At 46.3% G+C, this 26,728-nt stretch overlaps 1 protein-coding gene across 13 annotated transcripts in view; it reads left to right on the forward strand.

Moving 5' to 3' along the window:
• The window catches only part of CADPS (calcium dependent secretion activator), a 210,988-nt gene that overhangs the window by 15,659 nt on the left and 168,601 nt on the right, over positions 1 to 26,728 (forward strand). For all 13 annotated transcript variants that reach the window (XM_050312882.1, XM_050312885.1, XM_050312874.1 and 10 more), the window contains exon 2: positions 25,593 to 25,706. In XM_050312882.1, the coding sequence (XP_050168839.1) occupies positions 25,593 to 25,706 (114 nt within the window). The remainder of the gene's footprint in view (positions 1 to 25,592; positions 25,707 to 26,728) is intronic.

Raw genomic sequence — 26,728 nt, forward strand, 5'->3', positions numbered from 1 at the left:
GTCAGCCCCAGGGCTTCAGGGGCTGGAAGAGGGAATGGCTCACATGGATGCTTGGTGTAGAGCAGGTAAATGCTTTGGAGGCTTTTCTTCCCTTTGCTGGCTTTGAAAGGGTCAATGAGAGATCTTAGGTGTTGGGAGGACTGAAATACTTTTTTGTTTTCTTCTTGAAGATAGGCTCAGTTTTATGAAATGTAAATGAAGTTTCTACTCTCCATTCTCGTTTACTTGTATCTGCTTCTCCTTCTGGCTTCTCAGCAAACATTAACAAAAAAATTGGGGGTGAGAACCAGCAAAAAAACAGCTTGTCCCTGTTGAAACCATGTGTACAAGGTCGTAGCTGTTTATGTAGCAAATCTCACAGGACTCACAAAATGTCCTTGGTGTCATCTTGTGCGATTTATCAGAGGTGTTTATGGAGTCACAGCACTACTTTGCACCAGAGATTGCAACCATACACTGTGGTTGTACATTGTGCATCTCTTTGTACCCAGCTTGGATGACTATGATTTGTAGATATAAGGCACAGAAGCTTACTGAAAAAATTACAAAAATGCAAATTATACAGCTATTTTTTTAGAAAACATTTAATTATGGTAGTGTGTAGACTTTGCAGTAGAAAAAACTTCTGTAGACATAGAATTTCTACGTCTGTAGAAATTCTATAAAATGTTCATGTGTTCAGGAGCTGGACCTTGTCTGAAGAGCATTCACAGCCACCTCACATCACCCCATTCCCGAGGGAGCCGAGCAGCCAGTGAGTCCCTCGTGGCTGGCAGATCTCCCTGTGGGGCTGGGGCTGTTTTTGCAAGGCAGATCTGGGCACTGCTCTTGGGAGTTGCTGGGTGTTGGTGACCCAGCCGAGGTGGGAAGGGCTACAAACAGGGAGGCAGAGGCAAGGAAACAGTGTCAGCAGCATCATGCGGGCTGCTGCTGAATCACTGTTTACGCTGTTTCTGTACCTGCTGACTCGATGCATGGAAATAGGGTACCTCTATTTTTAGTTCTTACCTTGTGCATTCATGCACATGCACGCTGAAATTAGACTTTTTGTGATGGGAGCAGTTTCTTGCCTACACAGGGAAGTATTTCAGAGTTGTGGCACACTAATGATTCCCGATTTCTTCCCTTCCTAAAATCATCTGCACAAGGAGAGTGTGGGGAAGAGCTGCTTGCTTTGTGTATTAGTAAAGTAGCAGTAAAGAGCTGCCTCTCCAATTGATGGCATCCAGCCGTGGTCCTGCCCTGCTGCCTTTCTGGCACCAGAATTGCAGCTGCCAAATTTTATTCCATATCCTGCTGGCTTCCTTTACCCTCTCCTTTAGAGCTCATTTGGTACCTAAATATGATTTATCAACTGTTGCAGCAGGACCAGGGTGTTTTGGTTTGTCGCTGTCAGCTTTTACTCATCTGTGATTTATTTTGCCCATGTTGATGCTAATGGAGCAATATCGAGCTCTATCAGCAGAGTAGATCCCAAGATGAACCCAGCACATTTGTGTTGGCAGGAGTTGTGTGTTGGCTGTTACCTGCTGGTGCATTAATTGTGCTGTGAAACAGGCACCACTTTTGCATACGAGCTGGGACATTGAGGTGAGATAAAGCAGTGACTCGTCAGCAGCAAAAAGTCACATTGGGGCCAAGATCTGGTTTGTTTTGTTAACACTGCACAGAGCCAGAGTGTAAAGGTGGCTGCTGGTGGAACATTCCAGTGAAAACAAGGCTTTCTCATCCCAGCGTGGTAGGATTGACAGTGGCATTTTGGGAAGAGAAGAGAAGTGCTCTGCTTTTAAATGGCTCTGTCATCCATGCGGCAGCAACTCTGTGATGCTGTTTGTCCTCAGCTGCTGCGACTTCAGAACCTGGCTGGGATTCCCCGTAGTTGATGAGATTATTTGACTCAGTGATAGTCTTCAGAAGATGCATTTCCTCCCCAGTGTCCTCCTGGTGCACGGGGCACTGGTCCCTGCCACCAGAAAGCCTGTGAGTGAGTGCTGCTGCTCAAATGAATGAAGTGGCACGTACGGTGACAACAAACTGGTCTGAGTCCCCTCCATGTACAATGAGCATGACAAAAGGCTCATTCAGGATTCCTGCCTTAAAGTACGTGACCAAAACCTTAATGCCATAATTACACCCATGGGGTTCTTCCAACTGCCCTCTTAGGTTTGCTGTCAGGAGAAGGTGGCAGGGGAGATGCTGCTGCTCCTGAATGCTGGACAAGGTTTGGCATTGGAAATTGTGGCTTTGACCCCAAGATCTCTATGTCTTTGGTTTCTGAAAAGTGTGGTTGCTAAACTGCCACCTTCTAGCAGGTCTCGTGTCCCACACTGCTTGCAGCAGACCTTATGGCAGCCTTGCTTTCCTTACCCAGCTTGTTCAGAATCTTGACATTCAAAAACTAGTGTTGCCTCCAAATCCAGATCCCTTTCTTAAATAACCACTAAATGTGCTGTGAGAGTTTGGTCTGGCCAGTGAGAATGACTTAGGTATTCTGATACTCACTCTGGTCCAGTGATGCCTGATGTCTTTTGGCTCCTTTCGTGCCTTTCGTCATTACAGGGCCTTGGCACGTGCACGCAGGGGAGAGCGGTGTCCTTGTGAAACCCTAATTGGGCCAGTTTCTCTCGTTGTTTCAGGTATATCAGGAATGAAGCAGTCACTTTCTTCGCTGCAGAGTAATTTTCTGACTCTGGAGCAACGCATGGAGCTGCTGCACATTCACACACATTCCCGGTGTGAAAAGCCTGCTGAATTGTTTTGAAGCATCACAGCAGGAAAGAGCTTTATTTCTCATACTCCATCATTTATGTCAGCCCAACTTGTGAGCTGTTTGCCAGACATACATATGCAGGTGTAAATGCATTGTCTTCCCACGGGCATGTTTTCTGCCTGTTTGGGGCTGCCCCTGTGGAGGGGCATCACCAGTCGGTGCTGGAAAACTCCTGTGGCAAAAGAGGGGAGAAAGGGTGGAGGAGAGCCGAGGAGAGGTGGGAGGAAAGTGCTTGTCTTGAAGTACAAACACTGTTTGCTTCTGCCTCACCTCCCTACAAAGAGAAAAGGAGGGCCTCTGGACTGTGCCTGGATACTTCCCCCAGGACGTGGGAATAAGGTAGAGCAAGGGCTACCAAAGAGTAACTGCTTAGAAACAGATCCACAGTACCTCTGTGTTTTGGGGGGAGAAACACTGAAGGTGTCAGCACTTAATGTCCTTTTTTTTCTGGACCTCAAATTGAAATGCAAATCTTTTCTCTGCAAAGATGTTTAAAGCTAAGCCTTATGAGGCTGAAACGGTGTGCAAGGAGCTCCAGCTGTCCCCGAGGCTTCAATTTTCAGGATTATTCGGAGAATTGCAAATTAGAAGGGTGGTGAAACCAGTTGCCTTGAGCTTTGGGGGAAACGTATTTGATGATATGTGGTATCTTGCAGATAAATTCCCAGGCCTCATCCCACATCGGTGGTACTTTTCCATCACCGATGCTATCGGTGGCCAGAGCTCTCTGCTTGGCTTATAGCCACGCTCCTATTTAAGGCTCAAGGGGAAGAGAGGCTGAGCACAACCTGTGCAGAGAAGTACTCCCAAATCAGTGCTGGGCTCTGGCCCTTTCCCACCATGCCCGATGGCAGTGACTGTGCTGGCGATGCTCTGGTGCTCGGCACAGGGTACATGATGCCTCGTCAGACAACTGTGCAGAGGGCTTGAGGTCAATATCTCATTATAGCAAAGCCATGTGTCTGTCTTGCCTTTTTGCTCTCTAATTGCCACCTCACTACTTCCTATGTGCATCCAGTAAGCAAGCTGCCGGGATAGTTAATTACTCTTCTGGGCTGAGTGCTGTATTATAGTCCGTTCTGTCAATACTAATTGTTTTATAGAAATATGAAGTACCTCTTTCCCTTTCTTCCAAGGACTCTGAGGTGCAGTGTGGGCTTTAATGATGTCATTTGCCCTTCTGTCCAGTGTGAGCAGGAAAATATCATCTCCCATTTGCAATGGGCACTTAGGGTTATCTCTTGGAGAGCTGCAAGGACTCTGCTTTTAGGGTCTGTTCCTTTCCAAAAAAGCTCTTTCTCTGCCCTGGTACCTTTGCTGCTGTGTATTTATAGCTAATCAATTGCAGCCCAAGATCAGAGCAGTGATTATCACTTGTCCTGGTGAATCCAGGCAATCCTTCCTTGCACTGTTCCCTTCCTGAGTGGGAGTTCCTTCTTTTTGCTTTTCAACCTTAAGTTTAATAAACGGGTTGTGCAAAAGAATAAGTAACTAAGCACAGGTTAGTGCACGCAGTAGCATGTAAAGATAGCACAAAAGGAAAACTCCCCTTTTCAGGCATGAAAATTGTCAGCCCTTGGTGTTCAGTTGTATCTCCGCTTGCTTGCACTGGCTGAGGTGGTCAAGGTGGGCATCCACTGGTGATGGCTCTCTGCAGGGGGACTTATCATTTTGCATGTGTTTCCACTACTCTGGAGTAAACACCAGATAAACCCACATTCATTCATAATTAAAGAAAAGTATATTTAAATGTACCCCACATGTGCTGAGCTTCAGGTGATGCAGTGTTTGTAGTGACTAATGTTTTGGGGCTGCACTCTGGTTCTCTTTGCCTCACTGGAGGTTTCGCTGTTAGCTTTTGTCATTAGCAGTATTGCACAGAGCAGGATGAACTCCCAGGTGAGCACCTGGGATCTGTTCTAGCTGTCATGCAGAGACGAAATACAGAGCAAAGAAGAGCTCAGTGCCTGGCTGTGGGAAAGGCCCTGCCACTGGGATGCTCCAGACCCGATCCTGATTGCTTTGTGTAGGTACAACTTCGTGCAGAAGCCTCAACAATGAGAAACGGATGTGCCTGAGGTGCTGGTGTGATTTTAACAGAGATGGGGAAGGTTTGTTGGCAGAAGGATGGTTGTCAGAGTCACATTCCCTGGTGGGGCGGGGAGGATGAGAGGTGTTTTAGTCCTTCCCTGAGTGGCACTTTCTGCTTGGCCCGTTGCTCAGCACAGCTGCAGGTGCACACCTTGGCACTTAGATCAGGGCTTCAGCTGCTCTCAGCTGGTTACACTGGGCAAGAGGAGGATAGCTGGATGCAAGGGTTAATGGTATTCTGCTGCCTTCCCAGGGGATTCATGGAGCAGAACCATACTTAATTAGACTTGCTTTCATACTTAATTAGAGTTGCTTTCAGAAAACAGTGCAACTTCTGGTGCTATCAATGCTTTTTAATGGCAAACATAGGAGGGCAAGCAGCATGGAGGTATTGCAGACCCACAGGGCCAGAAATACTCAGACTGAGAACTGGGAGGCAGGAGTGCTGACCCGTGAGTTGAATGGTGCGGAACGACTGCTGGATTGTCCCACAGGCATGGCACAGTGCTGGACTGCTGGACATCCTCAGTGCATCCTTGTCAGGCTGAGGAATCCTTGATGAAAGTCTGAAACTGCTGTACAGAGGGTGAGACTACATGCCTGTCAGTGCAAGTTGTGAACTGGGACATGACACAGCTTTTTCTCTGGAGGAGCATTTTTTTGCATATGATGTGGGATTTATAAACAAAACTTACTCTAATTTGGGCTGAGAATTTCCTTTATTCTATTAAAATCTGGTGGGGGTGGGCAGAAATGAGCTTTTTAGACTTGGCCTCCGTCCTCTTTATCTGTGTTGAGCTCTGGGTGTTTTTGTGACCAGAGATTTGTTTGGCATGGAGTTGCTATACAAGAACACTCCATCTCAGCTGAGCACTCCTGGTGACTTCTCTCCTGTTTTTCTCTGCAAACATTCAGCAAAGTTTGATCTACTGCTGCTGTCACCTGCAGAAAGTTCTGTTCTGTGACTTCAAAAATGTATCCCAGTTTCAAACCTGCTTTGTCAGGGTCTTGAGAAAGCCTGTGTGGTGTGGTGTCCTTGCTGTTGTATCACTCAGGCTTGTGGAAGGCTGCATGTAAGTCTTCTGAAAGCAGTTTTCTGATTCTCAGCCACAAATGTGATTATGGTTACATTAGGGAATGGAAGCATGAGAAGCCAGGTTGTTGCATTAAAGGTCAAGATCAGTTGATTTTTAATCCTTTGACAGCAGCAGCTTCCTGTCTGGTGCACCTGCAACTTCATGTGTGTCTGCCAAGGCATAGGCAGGAGCTTAGAGATCGGGCACCAAGCTTTGCTTCTGGGACTTTTCTGGGGATAAAAGGCAGGAATGTCTTGGCTCTTGGTTTGTTTTAAGACAAGAGCCTGGAGCTGCTGTCGCTCAGTGGGACCCAACTCTGCTGCTCTGTGCCTGCTGTCAGTGGATTCTGGTGCAGCTGGATTCTGGGTGGGAGCAGTGGCACTTCACTGTTTGGAGCACAGGCTTCAGCAGAAGTGGGGCCAGTTTTCATACTTGGGGCCTTGGCATGAGGACGTGTTTGGGGAGGGTGTGGATCATGAGTTCCAAGGTGAGTGAGCTCCCATGCGCATCCTCAGGGATGTGCAGCGACTCAGGATGCCACCAATGATGCCATTGGCTTAATATTCATCTCCTGTGTTTGCAAATCTTGGCATGAGCTGCAGATTCTTCTGTTAGTATTTTGGGACGATTTCCTTCAATTCCTGATTAAAATGCATGTGTTTTTCCTCATTTAAAAATATCATCTGTATCAAAAAGCTAATGATCACAATACCTGGCTTCCTTTTCCCCAACAAAGATGACAGCAGTGATATAAATCATTATGTTGCTGATTGTAAAATTGCTACCTTCAGGCACATCTTTATTTTAGGGTTGGATTTTTTGGCTGCCACAATCTACAAGAGAAAGACAGTTGGAAATTTTCTCCTTTAATATGTAGTTTTCACAACTCTTGAGTCTTTTTATCAAGTCAAGCTACTTTGGCTGCCAGACTGGAAAGAGCAGAAGATTAAAGTGCCTTTTTTGGGTTTTTTTTTCCAAGGCATGCAGCTGTGCATATAAGTATATTGTGGTTTTCCTGACGTAAGATAAAGTCATAAAGATTTCCTGGTGGGCTTTTGCATTGCTCTTCTATTGTGGTCCTTGCTGCAGTAGACAGTGAATATCCTTTCCTTGGGACTTTTTGCTTGTCTGCTTTAAGCCTCATTTACCTTCCTCCAGTTCTTGGTGTGGTTGTTGTAGGACCACAGACCTTCCCAGCACTGAGATTCAGCAGCTCCAGCAGGGTTGGCATGTACAGAGTCCTGGCTGAGAGTTTGGATTTTAGTTGTTAGTTTTTGAAGTGAAATCTCAGTGGGATTTTAATGCCGCATCGTATGGAAATGCTAAGGATTGTTTGTTTTGTTGAGGTGGGTGTTTTTGGTTTTGTTGTTTGTTTGTTTGGGGGTTTTGTGTTGTGTTTGTTTGTTTGTTTGTTTTTCATTTTTAGGTGTTGTGGTGTTTTTTTTTTTCCCCCTTCCACCTCTGTGGGGAGACATAAATGCCTGTCTAAGAGAATCAGGAGCTGCACAGAGTAGCAGAAATGCCACCACCATCTGACCACCTCCCAAATGGCCGAGCTTTGTGCTCAGTGAATGACGACAGCAAGCCCTATCAAGGGTATGGCTTGTATTTAATTCTGCGTTACAATCCCTTTAATCTAGGATTATATCCAGTTGTTTTCTTCATGCAGGGTGTATGCTGTCAGATAAAAGCAACAGCAGCTGGGAGATGAAAAATTACTTCAAACAGGGGCAGAAAACCTTGAGTATCTGCAGATACTTTTATCAGAGGCATGAACCTGTCTCACAAAAACTGTCCAGGCAGGTGCAAGGGCTGACAGGACCCTCCATCTCTGATAGATGAAGACCCTGGGAAGGCAACTGGTTGCAAATGAAACAGTAATTGCTTTCCCCTCACTGAATGAAATCTTCTCTGAGGCGATTACACAGATTAAAGCTTCCCACTGCAATGTACCAGAATAAATATAGCCTGTGCCTCTTGCGGGGGCTGCTGCAGAGCAGCATCGGCTGCGGGATGCCTCCTGCGAGAGATGGCAGGGCAGCTGGAGTCAAGAGTAGAAATCCTGTAAAAATAGGGCTGGAAGGACCTCAGGCTGTCTGAACATCTTCCTCCCTTGAAACTGGATTGAGCATGCCCAGGTCATTCCTGGTGGCATTTGTCCAGCTGGTCCCAATGGGGATATGAGTTCCTGGGCCACCTCCTGTGCATCTGCATCCCTATTGGGACAGGACTTTTTTCTCCAGTATCCAGCCTGGCTTCTTTGCTGTAAAGCATACCTTTAATTTCTCATCATGGACACAGGGAACAAATTATTGTCTTTTTTTTTTCTGTAGATTTTTCTGTACTTTGAGGATTCTTGTCCTCAGTGCCTCTTCCACCCCAAAGGAGCTCTGCGGTTTCCACAGCCCTGCCCCAGGCTCACATTTCTTGCCTTGCTTCTACTCCTCTTCTCAGGGGCTCTCTGGGTGGTTGGTGTCCCTTCCCTGCACTGGGCAAGTGCCTTAGTGCATTCTCAGCCATTCACTGTAAGTGTTAAGTTAAGCCATTACCCAAAATAACAGGTGCATTTTACCAACTTGATAATTGGTAGTAGATGCCACTTCGACCAAGGGGCCATGCCTACACAAAATTGTTTTCCTTGCTTATCACAGCATGATTTAACTACCTGGCACTGTTAGTGTTGTTTGATTAGGTTGTGTGCTATATAATTTCAAGTACAGTGTGTGTATGGTAGTTGCATAACACAAATTAAAAGTCTCTGAAGTACAGGAGCTGTACATGTGAGAGTCATAGAGATCCTTTTCCACTCTAATTAGCTCCTTTCCAGAAGAAAAGAAAAAAAGCATCAAAAAATGCAGCTCACTTCAGTGTGTAGTAGAAGGTAATGCCTTGTGTGGGCTTGGGCAGTGCCACATGGCAAAATATCATGCTGGGTGGTACAAAGCTGTGTCTTTTCCCTGCAGCAGTCTGCTCATGTGAAGAATCTGGCTTTTCCTAAGGCGTTTGGTAAACCTGATGTGGGCAAGCACAGGCACAGTGGTAGAGGGGGTGCCATCTCCTTCCCCTGCACCCAGCTTGTCCAGACCCTATTGGCACAAGCTTGGGCTCCCCTTCCAGAGCTCAGCATCAGTCCCTGCCCAAGGGAAACAGACTTGTGTCCTTGGCTCAGCCAAGGGGACTGCTCCTGGTTCTCATGGCTTATCATGCGAAATTATTCGAGTTACGGGTACCTTGGGGCTAGGGCTGCTGGAGTTTTTTCTTATTTTCATTCTACACCAAATGGCACAGAGAGGCCACGAAATTCTGGTTACCAGCAGCAAAAATAAACCCTGGAGCTGACCTGGGTGCAAACGGGATAAGGCAGGTGCCTGGGAAGCACAGGCTGCTGCAGAGGCATTTGTAACCAAAGGGATTTGAGTGAGCTGTGGGCGAGTACTCAGTAGTGCTTTGAATTGTGACAGTGATCTCAGCACCATCACCTCCTATCAAATGAATCAGCAGGAAAAAAGTCTTTCTCTGGCCCAGGGCTAGTTATTTAATTAAAGGTCTGTTGCTCTTGCCAGCAGTTCAGGCAGAATTTGATGTAGTCAGCGAAGTTGGTTGTTTAAATGATGTAATGTTGTTATGCCTATTTTTCCTCGAGTCTAAATTTCTGTGGCGTAAGTAACAGGATGAAATGATCTGTTGTTGTCTGCAGAGAGCTGATGAGAAATGAGTGGTGGAGGTGGTGGGTAGGCACTTCAAACTGCAGAGGATCTGCTGTGAGACCTGATGGTTTTGCTGTAAACTGCAAGGACCAGGGCCGTGCCAGTGACTCGCCTCGTGTGGCACGTTCGATGAACATCCACCACCGGCTCAGCATCTGCTTATTAAACTGTTTTGAAGAAAATAACCTTGACATCTAGTTTGTCCACTCTCAAAGGACTGTGATTTGTATCTGGCTTTTTCTCCAAAGAATAAAAGTCTATGTTTATACCTGGAGGATGAATTTTCTCTAGGCTTTTGCTTATCCAGAAAAGTCTCAGTGACTTGAAGAGATGGTTGTAATGATGGACTTTTGCCTCTGAACTGCTGGACTCTGATGGGGGATGTAAATTAGTACATTTAAAGTGGGATTTGTTTCTGTAAAGGTGCAATGATTGTATAATTGCTGTCTGCTAAAAAGCAGTGAAAATAAAAACAACTATCTTTCCCTGGGTATAATTTGCAAGGAAAAATAATTCTGAATGATCACTCTGAATGAGAGATAGGCATAGCTGAACCCCCCAGGCTTTTCATGTGGTGCTGTGCTTGAGCAAGATTTTTAAACTTTTTTTATTTAAATTGTTGCTTTGGAGATCCTGAGATTCAAGGGGTTTGAAAACCACAGGGGTGGCTGTGGGAAGCAGGAACCTGAGCGAGTAGATTGCATAAGAAGGAGCTTTCAGGCTACTCCCAAGATGTTTGCGTGCATTTAGCTACTTCTTTCTGGTTGTTTGTTACAGTCTTGCAAGTGAAGCCATAGATACAGCCAAAAAACCCCAAACCAACACATCCTGATTTTAAGCCTCTTCTATACATGTAATTTCATCTTTTGTTTCTTGTTATATCATCTTCTGATCCCAAGCCCTTCTTTTTCCAAACCTATACTTTCTTGTGAACTCTCTTATGTTTCCACTGGGGTTAGAAATGGTGCTCTGTGCCCCATCCCAAGGGCCTTGTTGGTTGTTGGCAGTAGCTGCCTGTTGAACCTGAGCCCTGGATGCTTTCTTACGCTCACAGCCATGACCATTTGCCTGGTACAGCTGCTGGGACTGACTTAGTGCAGTTCTCTACTCATCAAAGGTAACCATTGAGATTGGAGGCTTTTTGGCTTCTTGGCTGCTGCTTCTGTCAGTAGTTCCTATTAACACTAATGGAAATCAAACTCTAGCATCAGCAGCACAGCAGTCTCTATGCTGTGCTCTTCTGTCTGACAGGAATGGGATTGTGGAGGTAATTCCTTCTGCATCACACAGAGATTTTACTGCAAGGGGTCTTGCTGTCACTTCATACGTGCTGTGCCAGCTTAATGTTCTGTTATTTTCTTCCTTGGGAAGAGGCTGTAAAGCTGAAGAGTGTGGTGGGGGTTAGTCCTGGTTCTGCAGGCACCAAGAATAAGGGAATAAGTCTTCTTTTGAATTCCAGCCTTTGACACAGTGCTTCAGAGTGTTTCCCTGTGGCCCTCCGTAGCTACAGAGAATGTTGCTCTCTCTTCAGCAGCAGCCCCCGAGCAGAGAATGCAGCATGTGTCACCCACCCAAATGTCAGCCTGTAGGCAAAGAGGATTTGTGCACAGCTTAACAGAGAGCTCAGCTGCCAGACCCATTCAGAAGTCTCCTTGGTCTCCCAAACAGGCTGGTGGGTGCCTTGCTCTTACTGACTCATATTGGGCAGGCTCAGGGTTGCTCAAGATAAGCATCTTTATTCTATCATGCTCTTGCTGCATAAGTCTGTTTGCTGTTAGCCTGCAATGTGGCAAAGGCATCTGTCTTTCTGTGTTGTTTTTTTTTCTGATGCTATCTTCTGTTTCTTTTCTTCTCTATTGTATCAGGATGAATTGGGATTTGTTTTGCTTGCTTAAATCACATTTCTGTAAAAAATATCTAAGGAATTAATCTCAACATTCAAAAATAGTATGTGGTTTGAAATGAAGTGGTCACAGTTTAAAAGATTAAAGGAAATAAAATATTTTATTTGCCCCTTGAAATTAAGGGGACCTTTAGTGTAACGTGGGTGATAGCTGAGTGGAGAGAGAAATAAAGATAGATAGATAGATAGATAGATAGATAGATAGATAGATAGGTGGAGAGAGAAATGAGATTGCAAAGACAGAGACACATCAGCCAGGAAGAGTGATTTGTACCCAGCAGGTCTACATTTGGGCTTGGGAAGCTTTGCTCCGTCCAAAGACTTGGACTTTCAAATCAGTGAGGGGGAAAGTATCTTCTGCAGGACTGGAGCTGTCCCTTTGCTTCCACATGGGCAGGGATGCTAAAGTTCTCAAGTGACTTCTGTTGCCAACTTCTGTGGCGCTTCTTTCCAAGAATTTCTTTTGGGTGGGGGAGGAATTTGGTGCTGGTTTTGTTTGCCACAGCATGCATAATCTCCGGCTTTCCGAACCCTCAGTCAGGATTTCAGCTGGAACCTGGCAGCTCTCTCTGCTGCGTGGGTCAAGCCAAGTGCTGAAGCCTGGCTGGGAATGAGTTGGAGGTGGAACAAAGTTTCCCACCAGTTTGTCCTTCTCTTGTCAGTGTGGGCAGGATACTTGCCCACTCAAGAAATCATTGTGTGTAGGTCCCTGAAGTTTGGAAACTGCAGACAAGGAGAGGCTGAATGGCAAAGTTACCCTGGCATCCCTGGAGAGAGCCCTACCAGTGGAACCGAGGGGAACTGGCTTGTTCATGCTGCTTTCTGGCACTTCCCCTTCATGCACACCCCAACCTGACCCAGTTTTCTGGACAAGACCTGCTTGGTGACAGTTCAGCCTGGTCCCTTCTTCTTCCTTTTGAGGCCAGAGGAGCTGCACAGGCACACGAAGCTGGTGCTGTGGGTTCTGGCATCACCTGCCTTCACCAGTGTGCCCCAAGGGCTCCCTGCCCATGTCACAGCGTGCCTTCTTCCTTGCCCAGCTGCCAGGGAAGCTCGCTGCTGATATCCCAGAGGGCTGGGAAGGCATTTGTCTCCAGGACAGCCATCAATCCGGGCCATCCCCTCCTGAGCAGGCTGTGTGTGTCCCTTCTGCAGTGTGTGCTGAGGGAGAGGCCATCGCTGACTGGGCTGGTTCTGGCCCAGCATTTTCAGATAAAAGACTGAATTCCCACGACCCCAGTTCTGCAGCTTTTATTTAAGCAATATTTAAGATTGGTGTTTTTCTTTCCAATTTCTGTGAGTACCAGTTATCTCTGTACTTCAGCGTAGGCTGAGGCTTCTAATAGGAATGTTTGAGTTTAAAAAAAATCCGTGCTGTAGGCTGGGGTGAGCTGGAGTCAATGGGACTGTCTGTACAGCATGGCATGGGATCTGTTCTGTGGGATGAGAGCATACAGAGTCAGTGGTCCAGCTGCCACTGAGCTCCTGGATCTGCCACCTGCATAGAGCTGCTCTCAGGACACAGCCTGTTCCTCACACTTGTTGGGAGGAGGAAAATGAGAGTAATGATTCAATGCATTGTGCTCATTTTGGGAGCCTATGTTCTCCCCCTTTTTGCGATTTTCACTCCTAGGGTTTCAGTGACTTTTTCCAGGGCTCCTAGGAGCAGAAGGGAAGCGCCAGGATAGAGGACTCTGTGGGCAAATGCTAGCACAGCTGCCTTTTACGAAGAATAATCTGATTTTGTCTTTTCCTCTTTCTGTATGCCCACGTGTTTTTCTGCTCCTACAAACACTCCTCTGAAATTACATGCTTCAGTTCTGCAGTAGCTGTGCTGCTTTTTGTGGGGGTTTCAACTTGTACTCTCACTGTGCAGACAAACTCATTACCAGATGTAGCAACAGGCAGTTCTTCCCTCCTGCCCTTTAGGACTGTGTTCTGCTATCTCTCTGCATGACCTCATCTCCCTCCTCCTGGGCCTTTTCAGCCAACGTAAGGTAGCATAAGAGACATAGGAAATCTGGGGTTTGGGCTTGGACAATATATTTTGAGGGTGTGTTGAAAAGGGTATTTACTCCATGTGTTACATCCCCTTCTGCTGAGGGTCACTTTTGTTGTAGCATCAGCTTGCAATTCTTCTGCACAACCCACAGCAAGTGAGGAACAGAGACGTCTCATCTGATGGGAAGGGGATAGCAGCAGGCTCTGACCCTCCCAGCAGAAATGCACAGAACTCATAACTTACTCAAAGCCTTTAAAATTATCCTGCCTCAAACCCAAGGAAGAAACATTATTCTTTCTTCTTTTTGAGACAGCCTGCAGTATACTTCATTTCACAGGAATCCTTAAAACAGCTTTCCTAGCCTTAAATGAGAGAGTTTTTACTGTGTAGGCATGTGTTTTGGGAAAGGATCTTTATATAGGGCCATATACAACTGCTGTGTTGAACATTGCCAACACATAACTTCAGGTAGTTAATGTATAATAGTGGTACCAAACTTGCTCTTTTTGGCTTTGTTAGAAAAGCTGGATGTTTGGAACCTTTGGCCCAAAATGGCACCACAAGCCATCAGAGGCACAAAAAAGGGCTTTATTTAGGTGTTTGTTTGGGGTTTTTTTTACATCCAGGTTAACAGTACTGTCTGTGCCTCCAGGCCATCAGCCTAAGGAGGCAGGTTGGACCATACCAGATGTGGCTTCATTTGTACCCTGTGCCAAGGAGCCAGCAGGAGGGATTTGTGCAGTTGGGTGGGGCTGAGAGGCTGATGCTGGGTCGCAGAAAGCAGCTTTGGGGGGTATTATTTGGTGCTAATTAAACCTGGCAGGAGGGGAAAGGCAAACGACAGCCATCATGCCAGCTAGAGGCACCAAGAGCAGCGGGCTGGTTGCTCAAGAGCTGGGATGTCCCTCTTGCACCTGCCAGCCAGACACCTCACCCTGGAGATCCCTGTCCTTCCACCGGTTCCCCAGCAGATCTCCCTGGGCTGCAAGGCTCAGACTGCTCAGTGCAGACTCCAGAGCCCAGGAAATGGCCTTTCTCTTATCTGGAAAACCATTATTGAACTTCACACGCCTAATTTCATGCAAGCAGCTAATTGTCCTCTTTGCTTATGCCGGTGTGGGACCTGCCCACACAGCACACAGGCTGCGTGTGCACCATGATTTCCCTAGCTGGGCTTCATTTATGGTTACAGCCCAAAGCTGAGAAAAGGTCACTGCTTCCTCCAGCCTGCCCTGCCAAGTGAATGTGCTCCAAGCCTGGAAACCTGTGCACTTGCTCGAGCAAATATACCCTTGGGAGAATGTCCCTATCGGAGTCTTGTCCCTTCTGGGTGATGCCTCAGGTCATGTGCAAGATTTGCCCCCTCCTGACATAAACTGGGTCCAAAGATCAGGGCTGTGGGAAAAAAAAGTGGATAGTTTTAACAGTGCCTTTCCTTAAAATAAGTAATAGTAAATCCCCCCAGTGGAATGATGTTATTGCAGACGATGTTCCCTGATGTCTTTGAAGGAGCAGGCAGACGTTCTCACCTGTTCCAGGTGCACACCAACCACCCTGTGAACGCGTATTCCTGTGCCACTGCCTGGCAATCGGCATGGAAAGTTGAAATGCTCTGTTTTCCCACAGTAGTTTGTTGCCTCAGAACAAACTACCTTTTACCAAACTTTTTCTTCCAGCTCCAAACAACATGCCCTTGTAAAAATCTGATATTACTCACTTTAGCAGGAAATGTGAGGAGGAGGAGGAGGTGCACTACACTTTCACACCTTTTCTCTTGTTTTTCTCTAGAAACAAATTCTGTTCTGGCTTGACTGATTGATTGAACCTTTTTCAAGTGCTGTCTGAAGGAGACAGCTTCTCTTTTACTGGATCAGAGATGCGTTTGGCTCTTAAACAGATTTTCTTAAAATTTGGAGTGTTTTCTTTCTTTTTGTTTGTTTCCTGGAAATCGTGGCATATGCACAGAATAGGGGAAAGTTTCAAACATGACAGGTTGTACTTAGAGCTCTGGTGTGTAATAGGTCATGTCTCTTAATGGGCTGCTTTGAAAATGTGCTTTCTTTGGGAAAGAAATACTGCTCAGACCTGCATCTGCTTCCCCTTCCACTCCACCGCTCCAGTTTCACGTTGATCTAAACAGCAGCCCTTTGGTTTGGGGGCTGGTGGTTTCCCCAGCTCTTGGTGAGCAGCAGTGGGTGCGTGCAGGGTGCCCACAGCAGGGCTAACCATTTCAGCCTGGTCTGCCTGGAAGCTTCTCTGCGCTTCTTCATTCCTATCAAAGATATTCCCTCCCCTGCTGGCTCTGTCAGGCTGAAACTAGCACTTTCACAGAGGCTGGGACACACCAGGAGTCCTTGAGCCTCCATTCATTTGTCTGCCACTTCAGCTCAGTAAGAACTGTTTTTAAAATAGCTTGTGACATGGAGGAGAGACAGAGTTTAATAATGAAAACTGTGCAAAAATAACTCCAGTGATGGTGGATGTGCTGCTTTAAAAAAAAATAAAAATAGAGACAAGACTGGGTTTCTTGTTTGGACATCTGAAGTGTTGGTAGGAGATCTTCAGCTCTGGTTGTTCAGTGTTTTGAAGTCAGCATGAGCCGCTGTATACATTAACCAGGAAGGATGATTAGCTTCTGTACTATGGAAGGTCTGCCTGGAGTAGGAACACAGAAATGGGAATAGTTCAAATAGTGATTTAAAAGTGTCTCTCTAAAAGTAGCTTGCTTTTCTTCTTGGATACCTACCATCCGAGCCTGTGAGGTGCTCTCAGTCCTCTCAATCTTTTCATGCATGCAGCCACTTCTGGAGAGGAGTGAAGTGCTGTTATTCTCCCTCACAAATGGGAGATGCAGCACAGAGGAATCAGACAACTGGGCTGTTGGAGAGCGAGGACTTGCCTGGCTCCTGGGACCCTGTCTCCTCCAGCACAGACCACCTTGTGTTCCCACCCCATCCCTCACCCACATTTGTGGATCAGTTAGTTTATGGATATTTAACTGTCTTTAGGTCGTGCCTGGGATCTCCAAGCGCAGGTTATACCAGGCCTTTCCCAGCCTATAAATAAGTCCAAGAATGGAGAATCTCAGGTAGTATCAGCAGCAATATGGGTTACTTATCTTCAGAGTGCTAAAATGTCCAAATAACGCTGGCCTGGATGGTGGGAAGAGGTTCTGTGCTGTTAATTACTCCTCAGGAGGGGCTGGCAGGGTGTCCCTCATCAAGGGGGCTCTGGCTATACTGATGAGCAGTGTAAAATCATTCACTTATATACAATTCTTTCTTTTGGGTGCTTGGGCATTGTTTGCGAATGCTCCTTTGTAGCATTTCTAGGAAACTTTCCACACAATGTTTTTGCTATTAAATAAATACAGTATCAGCTACCTATTACAGATGATTGAATGAGAGGTTTTACAAGCCTGTCTTGATGACAGAGCAGGAGGCTTCGGGCTTTGCAGCCACTGGGCAATAGATGTGCAGCATCCATACCCCGAACTGACTTTTTTACTTTTCCTGTCCGTCAGGCTGTGAACATCCAAGTTCTGGAAGTTGCCCTCAGAATATTCTGAAATAAATTCTGGTAGGTTCATAGCCCAGCCTGTTCCTAACTTTTCCAATGGGCACCACCTGGGTGTCTCATGGAAAAGGACCTGTGATGTTCTCCAGCTCCCCACCGTTCCCTTCCACTGCAGCACACTGTGGTCCCGAGGCATGACAGTGTGCAAGGTAATGTCTCAGTAGCTGTGTCACATCAACACTCACAGGCTTGAACAGACCATGTGTTGTTTTCCATCTAAGAGAAAAAGAGAAGCAGTGAAAATGTTATTTTCCAAGACTGCCTGTAAGGCCCCAGAGGAAAAGGAGAATCTTCTTCTGATCCTTTTTCCTGGGCTAAGTGTTTTCTGAGGTCTCAGAGCAGCAATGGACTGTATGTACCACAGATGCTGCCCTGTTGGAGTAAAAGGGCAAGCCAAGCAATTTCTGCTGCATTTACAACAGAGAGTTCCTATGCCAGTCATAGCAAACATGTCTCAACCTACCCCTCTGGCCAGGCCCTTGCTAGCAGGGTTTGCTGGAGGATGCTGTGTAAGAACACTGTGCTAGTGGCCCTCAAGACTTGAGGTTAATCAGACAGGGGCTGGCACTGGGAGGGAGAAAGGAATGGCTGGGGAGAGGAGAGAATCCAGCCGCAGAGTGCAGCCTGGAGGAGACCTCAGGGGAGTAAAGAGATTTGTTTCCTGCCTTTGGGGCATCCAGCAGGGCACTCAGTGTTGGAAGGCTTTGCTTGTTACTCTGCCCATCCTACACAGCCTCCATTCTATCTGTCTCCTGGTTTTATTTCCTAGTTGTATTTCTGCTGGTATTTTTATGGGTTTGTTTTTTCTGTTTTATTAACAGAGCAGCTGCACTTTTACCACAGGCAGGATGACACTGGGCTTTCTGCTAAAGCTGCCACATCATGATGATGTGTTTTCCCCAGCAGAGCTCACCAGGCGAGGTTTCTGGCACAGCAGAAGTCACTAGTGAGGTTTCTTAGAGCAGGGATCACCCCTCAGCCCATCCTCAGTCACTGGCCTAGTATTTCATCATTGCTATTTCTTGCTTCTATTTTGTGCTGGCTTCTCTATTCTTCTGAGATCAAAGTCATATTTTTAATAATCAGGGAAAAAAAATAGGGGCCTGTATCTGTTTGATCATACGCAGAAAGATACCCAGCAGGGCTGGCTTAGTCTATTGGATCTGTTGCAAAACTCACTCTGCTAATGGCTTGCTTAGGTAAAATAAGATCAAAGTTGGGAGAAGTTCCAAGTTTTCTGTGCTCCTGTCAGGTGGCTCCATCTTGGGGTTACTCGCTTGCACATCAGCTGCAGAGGAGGGACCAGGTGGGAGGAGAGAGACACACAGCACAAGGAAACTTGTAGACAGAAACAAAAGTTCTGGACTGGAATCACAGCTGAGCAACCTGGTCTGGTGGAAGGAATGCCTGCCCATAGCAGAGGGGTTGGAACTAGATGATCTTTGAGGTCCCTTCCAACACAAACCATTCTGTGACTTCATGATATTAAATGGAAAAGAGGACCCTTTGCAGCAGGGAGATGCTGGGTTGGCATGTGAGCGTTGGATGGACACACCTGATACAAACAGGTATCAAGTGAAGCAGGGAATGGCAAGGTGTTTTTTGATGTGTCTACATCTAGGCTTGCCCTGTGGTGGCAGGTTGCAAAAGGAAGGTGTAGCTTGGAAGGCACAAGGGGCAAGTCATTATGGCAAGGCCCAGTCCCAAATCCCAGCTTTGCTTTCCTTTTTTAGCATTGTGAATCACAGCATTTCAGAAAGTAGGAGCAGCCATAATAACGTTTTAGGTCTTTCATGTGTGTCAGAGAAGTGTGCCTAGCTGGCAGAGTGAATCATAGAAAAGAAATATACTCAGGGTTGAGAGGATAAAAAAGCACATTCATGTATTTCAGAGGGAGTGACTCGGAGCCTGTGCTTTGTCTCTTCGATAAATCTGCTGCTGGATGTAGTCTGGGACAGTGGAAAGAGAAGATCTGCTCTGCTTGATCTAGAGCCTCTGTGCCTGCCCTGGCTTAACCAAAGGGATTGATGTTTTACCTTCCCATTACTTACCCAGCAATACTTGAGCCTCTTTAAAGAAGAAATGTTCCAGCAAGTGACAAAATAATTTAACACTCACTGGTCATGCTGAAAGCTGCTGGAGTTTGCTTATAATAGCAGAGGTAGTGAGAGATCCTGGCAGGGATTGGAGCTGGTGCTGTGGTGGAGCATGGCTGGGTGGTAGCACTGTGGCTGGGCTGAGGAAGGGGCTTCCTTCCTCTGCAGGCAGCTCTGGTGGGTTTTCTCACCCCTTTGATCATGTTGCTGATGCAGGTGTTTATCCTTAGGTCAGGAAACATTATTCTTGTATTCTTACAGTATTCTTGTATTCTTGGGCTGCTTGAGTGAACGGTTGGTTCAATCTCTGACCTCCAAATCAGTGCTAGGCTGGTGAGTAGGGACCCAGGAACTGTTTGCATTGTTTGTGGCCAAATCCAGCCTGATCCCTGAGCAAAGGGCAGATGGCTCTGTAGGAGTGTTGCTCCTAAAGGATCCTGGTTGCTCTGACCCATCCCCAACACTGCAGGCAGGCTGAGCAGGCAGGGCATGAGCTGCTGCAGACAGAAGGGGTTGTGTGTGCCCTTGGCTGCCCCATGAGTGTAAACCAAGGCACGTTGATGGCACAGTCATTTTCTCCACAACAAATCAACTGGGCGTCTCTTCTGACAGAGGAGAGAGTGGTATTGGGCTGGTGGCCGGAGCTGTGACTTTTTTTTTACCATCCACAAAGGATGAGTGTGGCTGGAGAGTGGGTTGGCACTGTGGGTGCATCAGGGCCTGTAAATCATGGGCAGAGTGGAGAGCCAACAAATCAAGCACCTGCAACGAGGGACAGTGGTAGAACAGCGAGCGTGTGCCCAGTGATCCACCTACAGCCAGACTAAGGGTGTCCCTGGAAAGATGCATTGTGGCTATCACAAACCAAGGCAAAAAAAGTTCTACATTTCTCTGAAACAACCAGAAAATGCACTGTTTGGTGGCTGGGGAAAGTTGCCCAGGACTGGCAGTTAATGCTGGTTGGGTATGTGAGCAGTGAAAAGCCAGCAGTGCTCAGCTGTTTGCAGAGCAATTGTGTCTGCCTAGGAGAGTTTGCAGTTAAAAGCTGGGGCTGTGAATCACACCCCTGTGGTCCTCTCTCTTGCAGGGGGAAAGCAGCATCATCACAGGGAAAACCTGATGCATTTTCCCAGTGCAAAATAACATGACAGGGATTTTTCTAGCCTCATGCCCGTTGCTGGGACCTCTGGCCTCTCTCCCAAGGTCAGTGCTCAGCTGCTCTAGCCCTCCCACACCTCTTTCCCTCCCTTCCACATCGTCCATGTCGTGGCTGGTTTTCTGACTGTGCAAGCAGCGATGATGAGGGGATGCTCATTCGGTTGGTTTAGCTTTTTCCTAAATCACCTGGTGCTGAGGAGTAATAAAATATTTATTAGATGTTACGAAACCAAACCCAGAGCAACAGCACAGTGACTGGTTAAATATTCCTTCTTTCCTTCTGCAGTGGTCCTGAGCAGCAGGTGCCCCAAAGAATAAGCTTAGTGCTGCTCTTGGTTGTCTGCTGCTGAGCTCTCTGGATGGAAGGCAGAGGTGCTTCCCCTGGGAAGCAAGTGACCTGTAGTCACCTGCTGAAATGATTCCTTCGAGGCATGGGTGATGCTGATGGGCTGAGCCATCAGGGACCAGTGTGCAGTGTTGCAGTAGATCCTCACATCCAGGCTGCAGGGCAGCATCCAGTGGGATGCACAGGGTGCAAGGGCACCATAAGGCATCAGTGCATCGAAACTCACAGTCCTCGATCAGAGATGTTCAAGTGTGGCAGTAAAGGGGGTCACTTCTCTTCTTCAGGGGTGCCTTTCACTTGACTTCCTTCTACAGCATCCAAATCTGACTGCAATTCCAGCATCTGTCACATTGATGGACATGTCTTTATTAGCTGGTTTGAGTACCCATACAGCTGTGGGTGGCTTATTCTGCAGCCTGCCACTGACAAATTTAGCACTCTGCAATCTAGGATGGTTTCTCCTTCCAAATCTCTTGGATATGGTATTGCTATAGCATAATGCAAGGGATTTCTGGAGGTCTCTGGCCAAATTTCCTTGCTCAAATCAGGGCTCCCTCCCAAATCAGATAATTTTCATGCAGTCAGGTTGTGAAAATTTGTGACTTGAGGATGCCACAGCCTCTGGGCCCATCTCAGTGCTCTATTTATTCCTCCATGTTCAGGCTCAGCAAAGCATTTTGCAGAGAGGGGGGATTATTGAGTGTATAACTTTTTTCAGGGAACTTTTTTGTGGCAAGCAGCTCCTTTTTGCAATGCTTGTGCTTCTCTGGTGTAGGCGAAGGAGGCTGGAGACGATGCGCAGACGCTGTGCCAGCTGTTCGCTGGCTGGGACAGCTCTGGAGAAGGTGGCATGTTTCCATGCATTCAGGTTTGGGTTTGGCTCTGAGTCAGGTTGAGTGTGTGCAAAAATAACATGGAGTAAGAAAGCTGCTGGCTCATTTGTGCCGAGGAGGCTGGTGTGCTGTTTGCTGAGATCTGCATCAAGCGAATTCAGTCAGTTGCCTCCATGATTTGCCTGTGACCAGTGGTTCTCCAGCCAGTTTCTGGGTCATTAGATTGTTCTGGGCATACAGTTTCTCTTAAAAAAAGTCAGACCAAGAAGGTAGGAACCTAGTCACTGGTGTGCTCTTCCCCACGATTTAGTCAGTTATGGAGAAGACATCTGCCAAGCTTCTTTATAAAAAGCCATGCAGTCCACTGGGGATGCCAGCCCAAAGCTCTGCGTCTGATACGTGTGCCAGGAGTTCATCAGTACTGCCTCAGTTGATCACATTTGTTAATGGACATGTGTATATCTGGCAGTTTAAATACTGCCATGCTTTAGACAGGTAAAGGCTGGGAAACACTTTGCTACATAAGCACACCACAGCATTAACTTCAGAGAGTTCACTGGGGTCCAGATCGCTGTGTTCTGTGATCCCTGTTGAATGCAGAAATAACTGTTAGTTCTTTAATGGCTGTCACACTTGGAAAGTCGTTGTGGGGAAAGTCAGAGAGGTTTGGGAAAGTGAGGGAAAGTAAACTGAATAAACCTCTTCCATCCATCCACAGTAAGTTCCTGCTTACTCCCAGCTCTCCTCTCCTGCGTGGTGACATCTGGATTTGTGTTTGCATCAGGGGCAGCGAGGCTCTGCCCCCACCATCCTCACACCTGCTGTGCTTGCAGCCTAACAAGGTTTCACCTCCTGCCACAGCTGGTGCAATGGCTGTGATGTTGAACTGATGTGCTCCCAAGGGAAAGTGATTCTGTTGTTTTCTGCTATTTGTGAGCACACTATGGAAGGTAACTGAGAAGTGTAGTGGCCTTACTGGATCTGCAGAAGCTGTTGGCTTGCTTTGTATGGATCACTGCTGCCTCTAATAGCGAGAGATAAAATAATACCCCTGCGTTTAAAGCACTTAAGCTTCCAGTTGAGTGTTCAGGGCATGTGCTCTTTTAAGCCTGTGGCTGGATTGGTGACATCACTTGGCCTCAAGGCTCTGGAGTGTGATGCTGGGGCTGAGGCTGCTCCCCTGTCCTGCTTCAGCCCCAGCTGGGAGGTGCTACCTCCTGGCTGCCCCAGGAGTGTTCCTGGGATTTGGCAGCAATGCTTGTGCTGCCTGACAGGGAAGGGAAGAGGCATAAAATAGGAGGTGGAGCATGTTGAGGCACATTTCAAGGACCTGCAGGTCTGGTCTCCCTATCTTCTGGTGCTGCCTTTGTGCACCTGGCATCTGCTGCTGTGCTGCAGAAGCTGAATTTAATATGAATGCAGTTTGATTTTGGCTCAGATTGATTGACTGCCTCCTGATAACATCCATATCAGTGCACAGGCACGGATCAATAAACCAGTGCTGTTTCATGGTCTGATAGAGTGGGAGGCTGAGAGTCCCATTAGCTGAGGACTGGACTGTGCTGCAGCCTGGTGTGATCAGAGAGGATCTACTTTTCCCTGGATGGGGAAAATACTGGCATAGAGCTTGGCCAAGGAGGAGGCAACTGACACTCCAGTAGAGACAAATCTGATGATTCATTTCCACGGCCCCCAGGAGCTTGCATGTGAGCTGTGTATTGGGAATTTCTAGGAATTTCAAGGAGAATCATTTGTTTTGAAGGTAGCCCATTCAATACTGAGGAAGGAGCATAAAATACTGCTGCTAGATAGCATTATAGGAGTTGAACAAGCAAGGACTTCTGGAGGTTGTCCTAAGAAAAAAACTGGGCACAAAATAAATATGCCATGCATGTCTTTAAAATCCCAAATGAAAATCTCTTGGCTGAGAGTATTTGTGCTCTTAGTATGTCTTTCCTCATTGCCTCAACACCCTGATTTCAAGGTCACTTGTAGTTTTCCTCTTTCTTTCCTTGGTTTCTTATGGCCTCTGTTGCCCTGTCATTTCTGACAATGTTTGCTAATACAAAATTGCCAATACATTTAATTAACATCTTGCTTTTCTCTTCTTCCGGATAATTAAATGCTTAATAAAAACAGATCTAGCACCTTCCCATAGGTGTCTCCCACTTGATCACCGCATTGTCTCTGGCTCCTCTTATTGCTGACCCAATTTTCAGTTTCATCAACTCAGATAGATTTGGAGCCTGCTTTATGTCTGATGTTGTGCGTGTTGCTGAAGGGCTTGGGATGTCTAGGGTGCTGTTGGCAAACGCCACAAAGGGGCTTAGGTGCCTGACAGGGCAGACAGACTCTTAGGGCCAGACATTAGACACTGCCAACCTAAAAGCTGTGGGCTTTTGGCAGTGCTTTTCCACCGGGCTCATTGCCCAAGGCTGAGGTGGATCAGGTTAGGGGATGGTCCTTACTCCAGCCCTGTGATGCCGAGCCTTGTTGCATGTGTCAGACCCTCTGAAGTCTGGGCTGTGGTTTTGGGGGTGGGAATAACTCGTGTTTCTGGCACCCACAGGGGCAGTGAGGGCCGTTCCATGTTTTCTGAAGCAGAGCATGTTGAGTCTCGCTTTATGTCACTTTGATGAACACCTCTCCATAAGCACCAGGATTAACTAATCCCAGATTATCACATCAAATTGCTATTGCTCACTAACCCCTCTCAGCATGGTGTTCCAGAATTAATTACCAGTATTCATGATGTTCGTTACCACAGTCCCGCATAGCACGTCGTGTAGATGTAGTGATATTTATCATTGCATTTTCCAAGTGGTCCCTCTCCTGCTTTTTATCACTAGCTGTGTTTACCAGGCTTCATTATGCCCTGGTTGTTTGAATCTCTGCAGTTTTCGATACTTTTTTCAAAGCCATTTAGACACTTAGAGCCATTAATTTTATCTTTCTCTTCCGTTCTAATGGACTGGTTTCTTCTGCTTGCATACAAGTGAGAAAAAGGCACTCTTCTCTAGACCTTTTGATCTGTACTAAATACCTATCCTAATTCTTACTGGTCTCTTTTTCCTTTAAATTTGAAGTTGCCATATATACATCTTGTTTGCTTCCTGCTGCCTAATCCTCAGACTTGAAGTAGCCCCGTGGCTACATTTAAATCCCTGCAGCCCTTCAGCATGAGTGTTATCTGCATTTTAAGATGTTAGGCTGGCATTGTTGATACATGACTTATGTACCTGCTGTGACTTTGCTCTGTAAGCTGCAGAGGTGGGGTTTTAGCTATGCCTGGTTTTAAACTGACAGATAAATTGGGAAAGTAATGGCATGTTTTCTTATAAGGCTGGAATAAACCCTTGTAAACTTCCTATTGATGTCATTGTGACAAAATTAGAACTGTCTTGTAAGTTATACCAGCTGTATGATGGACAGAAACTGTTCTGAGCAGCAAAGAGACAGCAAAGTCCTTGCTAGGATAAGGACAACAGGTTTACCTTCCTCACATGATTTTTTTGACATTAAATTCTTTCACCACTGCTCCTCACCGGTATTTTATATGTGACAAGCCAAAAGAAATAAATAAGTAAGGGAAAAAAAAAAAGACAACAAGCAAGGAAGAACCAAGGCCCCAGAGTGCTGGTGAGTGCCACCTTTAACAGCCAGCTCACAAGGCTTCCCCTTCTGAAGGAAACCTCAGCTTCTGAAGGGCAGGAGAAGCTGAGTGGGGAAGGGGCTGCCCGAAACAGGCTCTTCCAAGCACTCTCACAGCAGTTTGCTTTTGAATTGGGTATACCTGAAGTTGTGAAAGTCTTGTGTGCATTTTGTGGTGGCAGAGTTGTTTAGAAATGATGTTCAGGGTGACTTTAGGTGCTCATGATGCCCAAATGAACTTAACCAGGGTGCATGTGTGTGTGTATCTGTGTGTGGCTGCTGTCCCCAAAGGAGAGCAGAAATACTCATCATAAGCACCCCAGTAAGATACTGCAGAACAATTAGTTTTTTGACTAATTTTATCCTTTTGGCATGTTTTACAGATAAGCAAGCAGCAGCTCCAGACAATCAAAGATCGTTTCCAGGCCTTTCTCAATGGAGAAACCCAGATTGTGGCAGATGAAGCATTTATAAACGCTGTCCAGAGCTACTATGAGGTAAGGAGAGACAATGTAATATTCTTACAGAACCCTGTTCTTATCCCTGTTCACAGATGGGGTTGAATTCTGATTTAAAAGATTGTCCATTTTCAAGCAGCACAAAGCTAAGACAAGTGCAAGGCATCTTCTGTCTGATGTCTGGTGCATCACAAGGTTTGGGAGGTTCAGAGTTTGAACATAAAGCACAGAGCAACTGTGACAACCCCTACACCATGGTGTATCCTATAGATTTGATTATAGGGAAGACCACGCTTCCTTTGAGCTGAAAAATATCCTCCTGATACTTTTAAACAGCGTACTCTGAAACAGTGAATATGGCAAAAATAAAATCAGTGTCACATGCTCCCCATGAAAAATACCAGGAGAGATCTGGGCAGCACATTCAGTTCTTGCGGAAGCTCTTGCATTGTGTTCTAATTGACTTCGGGATTTTCAGCAAGTCTTGTCTTTTCTCTTTGGCATGACAAGTGCTGTAAAGCAAAGGGGGAGGGAGCAGGATGTGCATCTACAAAACTAGATGATACCAAAGAACGTGAAGCATCATTCATAATTGTGCAAAAGAATAATTATGCATGTCTGTCCTTTTGCACCTCTTTGTATGCAGCCCATAATGCTGCCTTTTATATCTCTTCTCAGAAGGAAAGAGCTTCTGTTTTTGAAGGAAATCAGTGCCTGTGATTTGTATGAGGAGTGTTGCTTGTTGGGTTTTTTTTTTGCTAGCCTTTCTGCAAACCATTTCTCTTTCTCCCTAGAGCTATTCTGTCATAACAGGTGAAGATTTTTAATTGCCTACATAAAATATTTCTCGGGAAGTGGGATCTAAGAGGGGACCAAAATCTGATACTAGAACTGAAGAGAATTTTAACTCTATAAGAAATGACAGCAGCTGCTTCTGTGTAAGGAAAGCAAAAATTATCTGTGGATTAACTCTGTTAAACCAGCCTAGTAGTTACTGCTCCATCATTTTCTGTACAGGAAGGAAGCTGAGAGTCATTTACATCTTTTATCAGAAAATAAAT

The sequence above is a fragment of the Myiozetetes cayanensis genome, unplaced genomic scaffold, assembly GCF_022539395.1.
Source record: "Myiozetetes cayanensis isolate MyiCay16 unplaced genomic scaffold, myiCay2020 scf18, whole genome shotgun sequence".
Classification (NCBI taxonomy): Eukaryota; Metazoa; Chordata; class Aves; order Passeriformes; family Tyrannidae; genus Myiozetetes; species Myiozetetes cayanensis.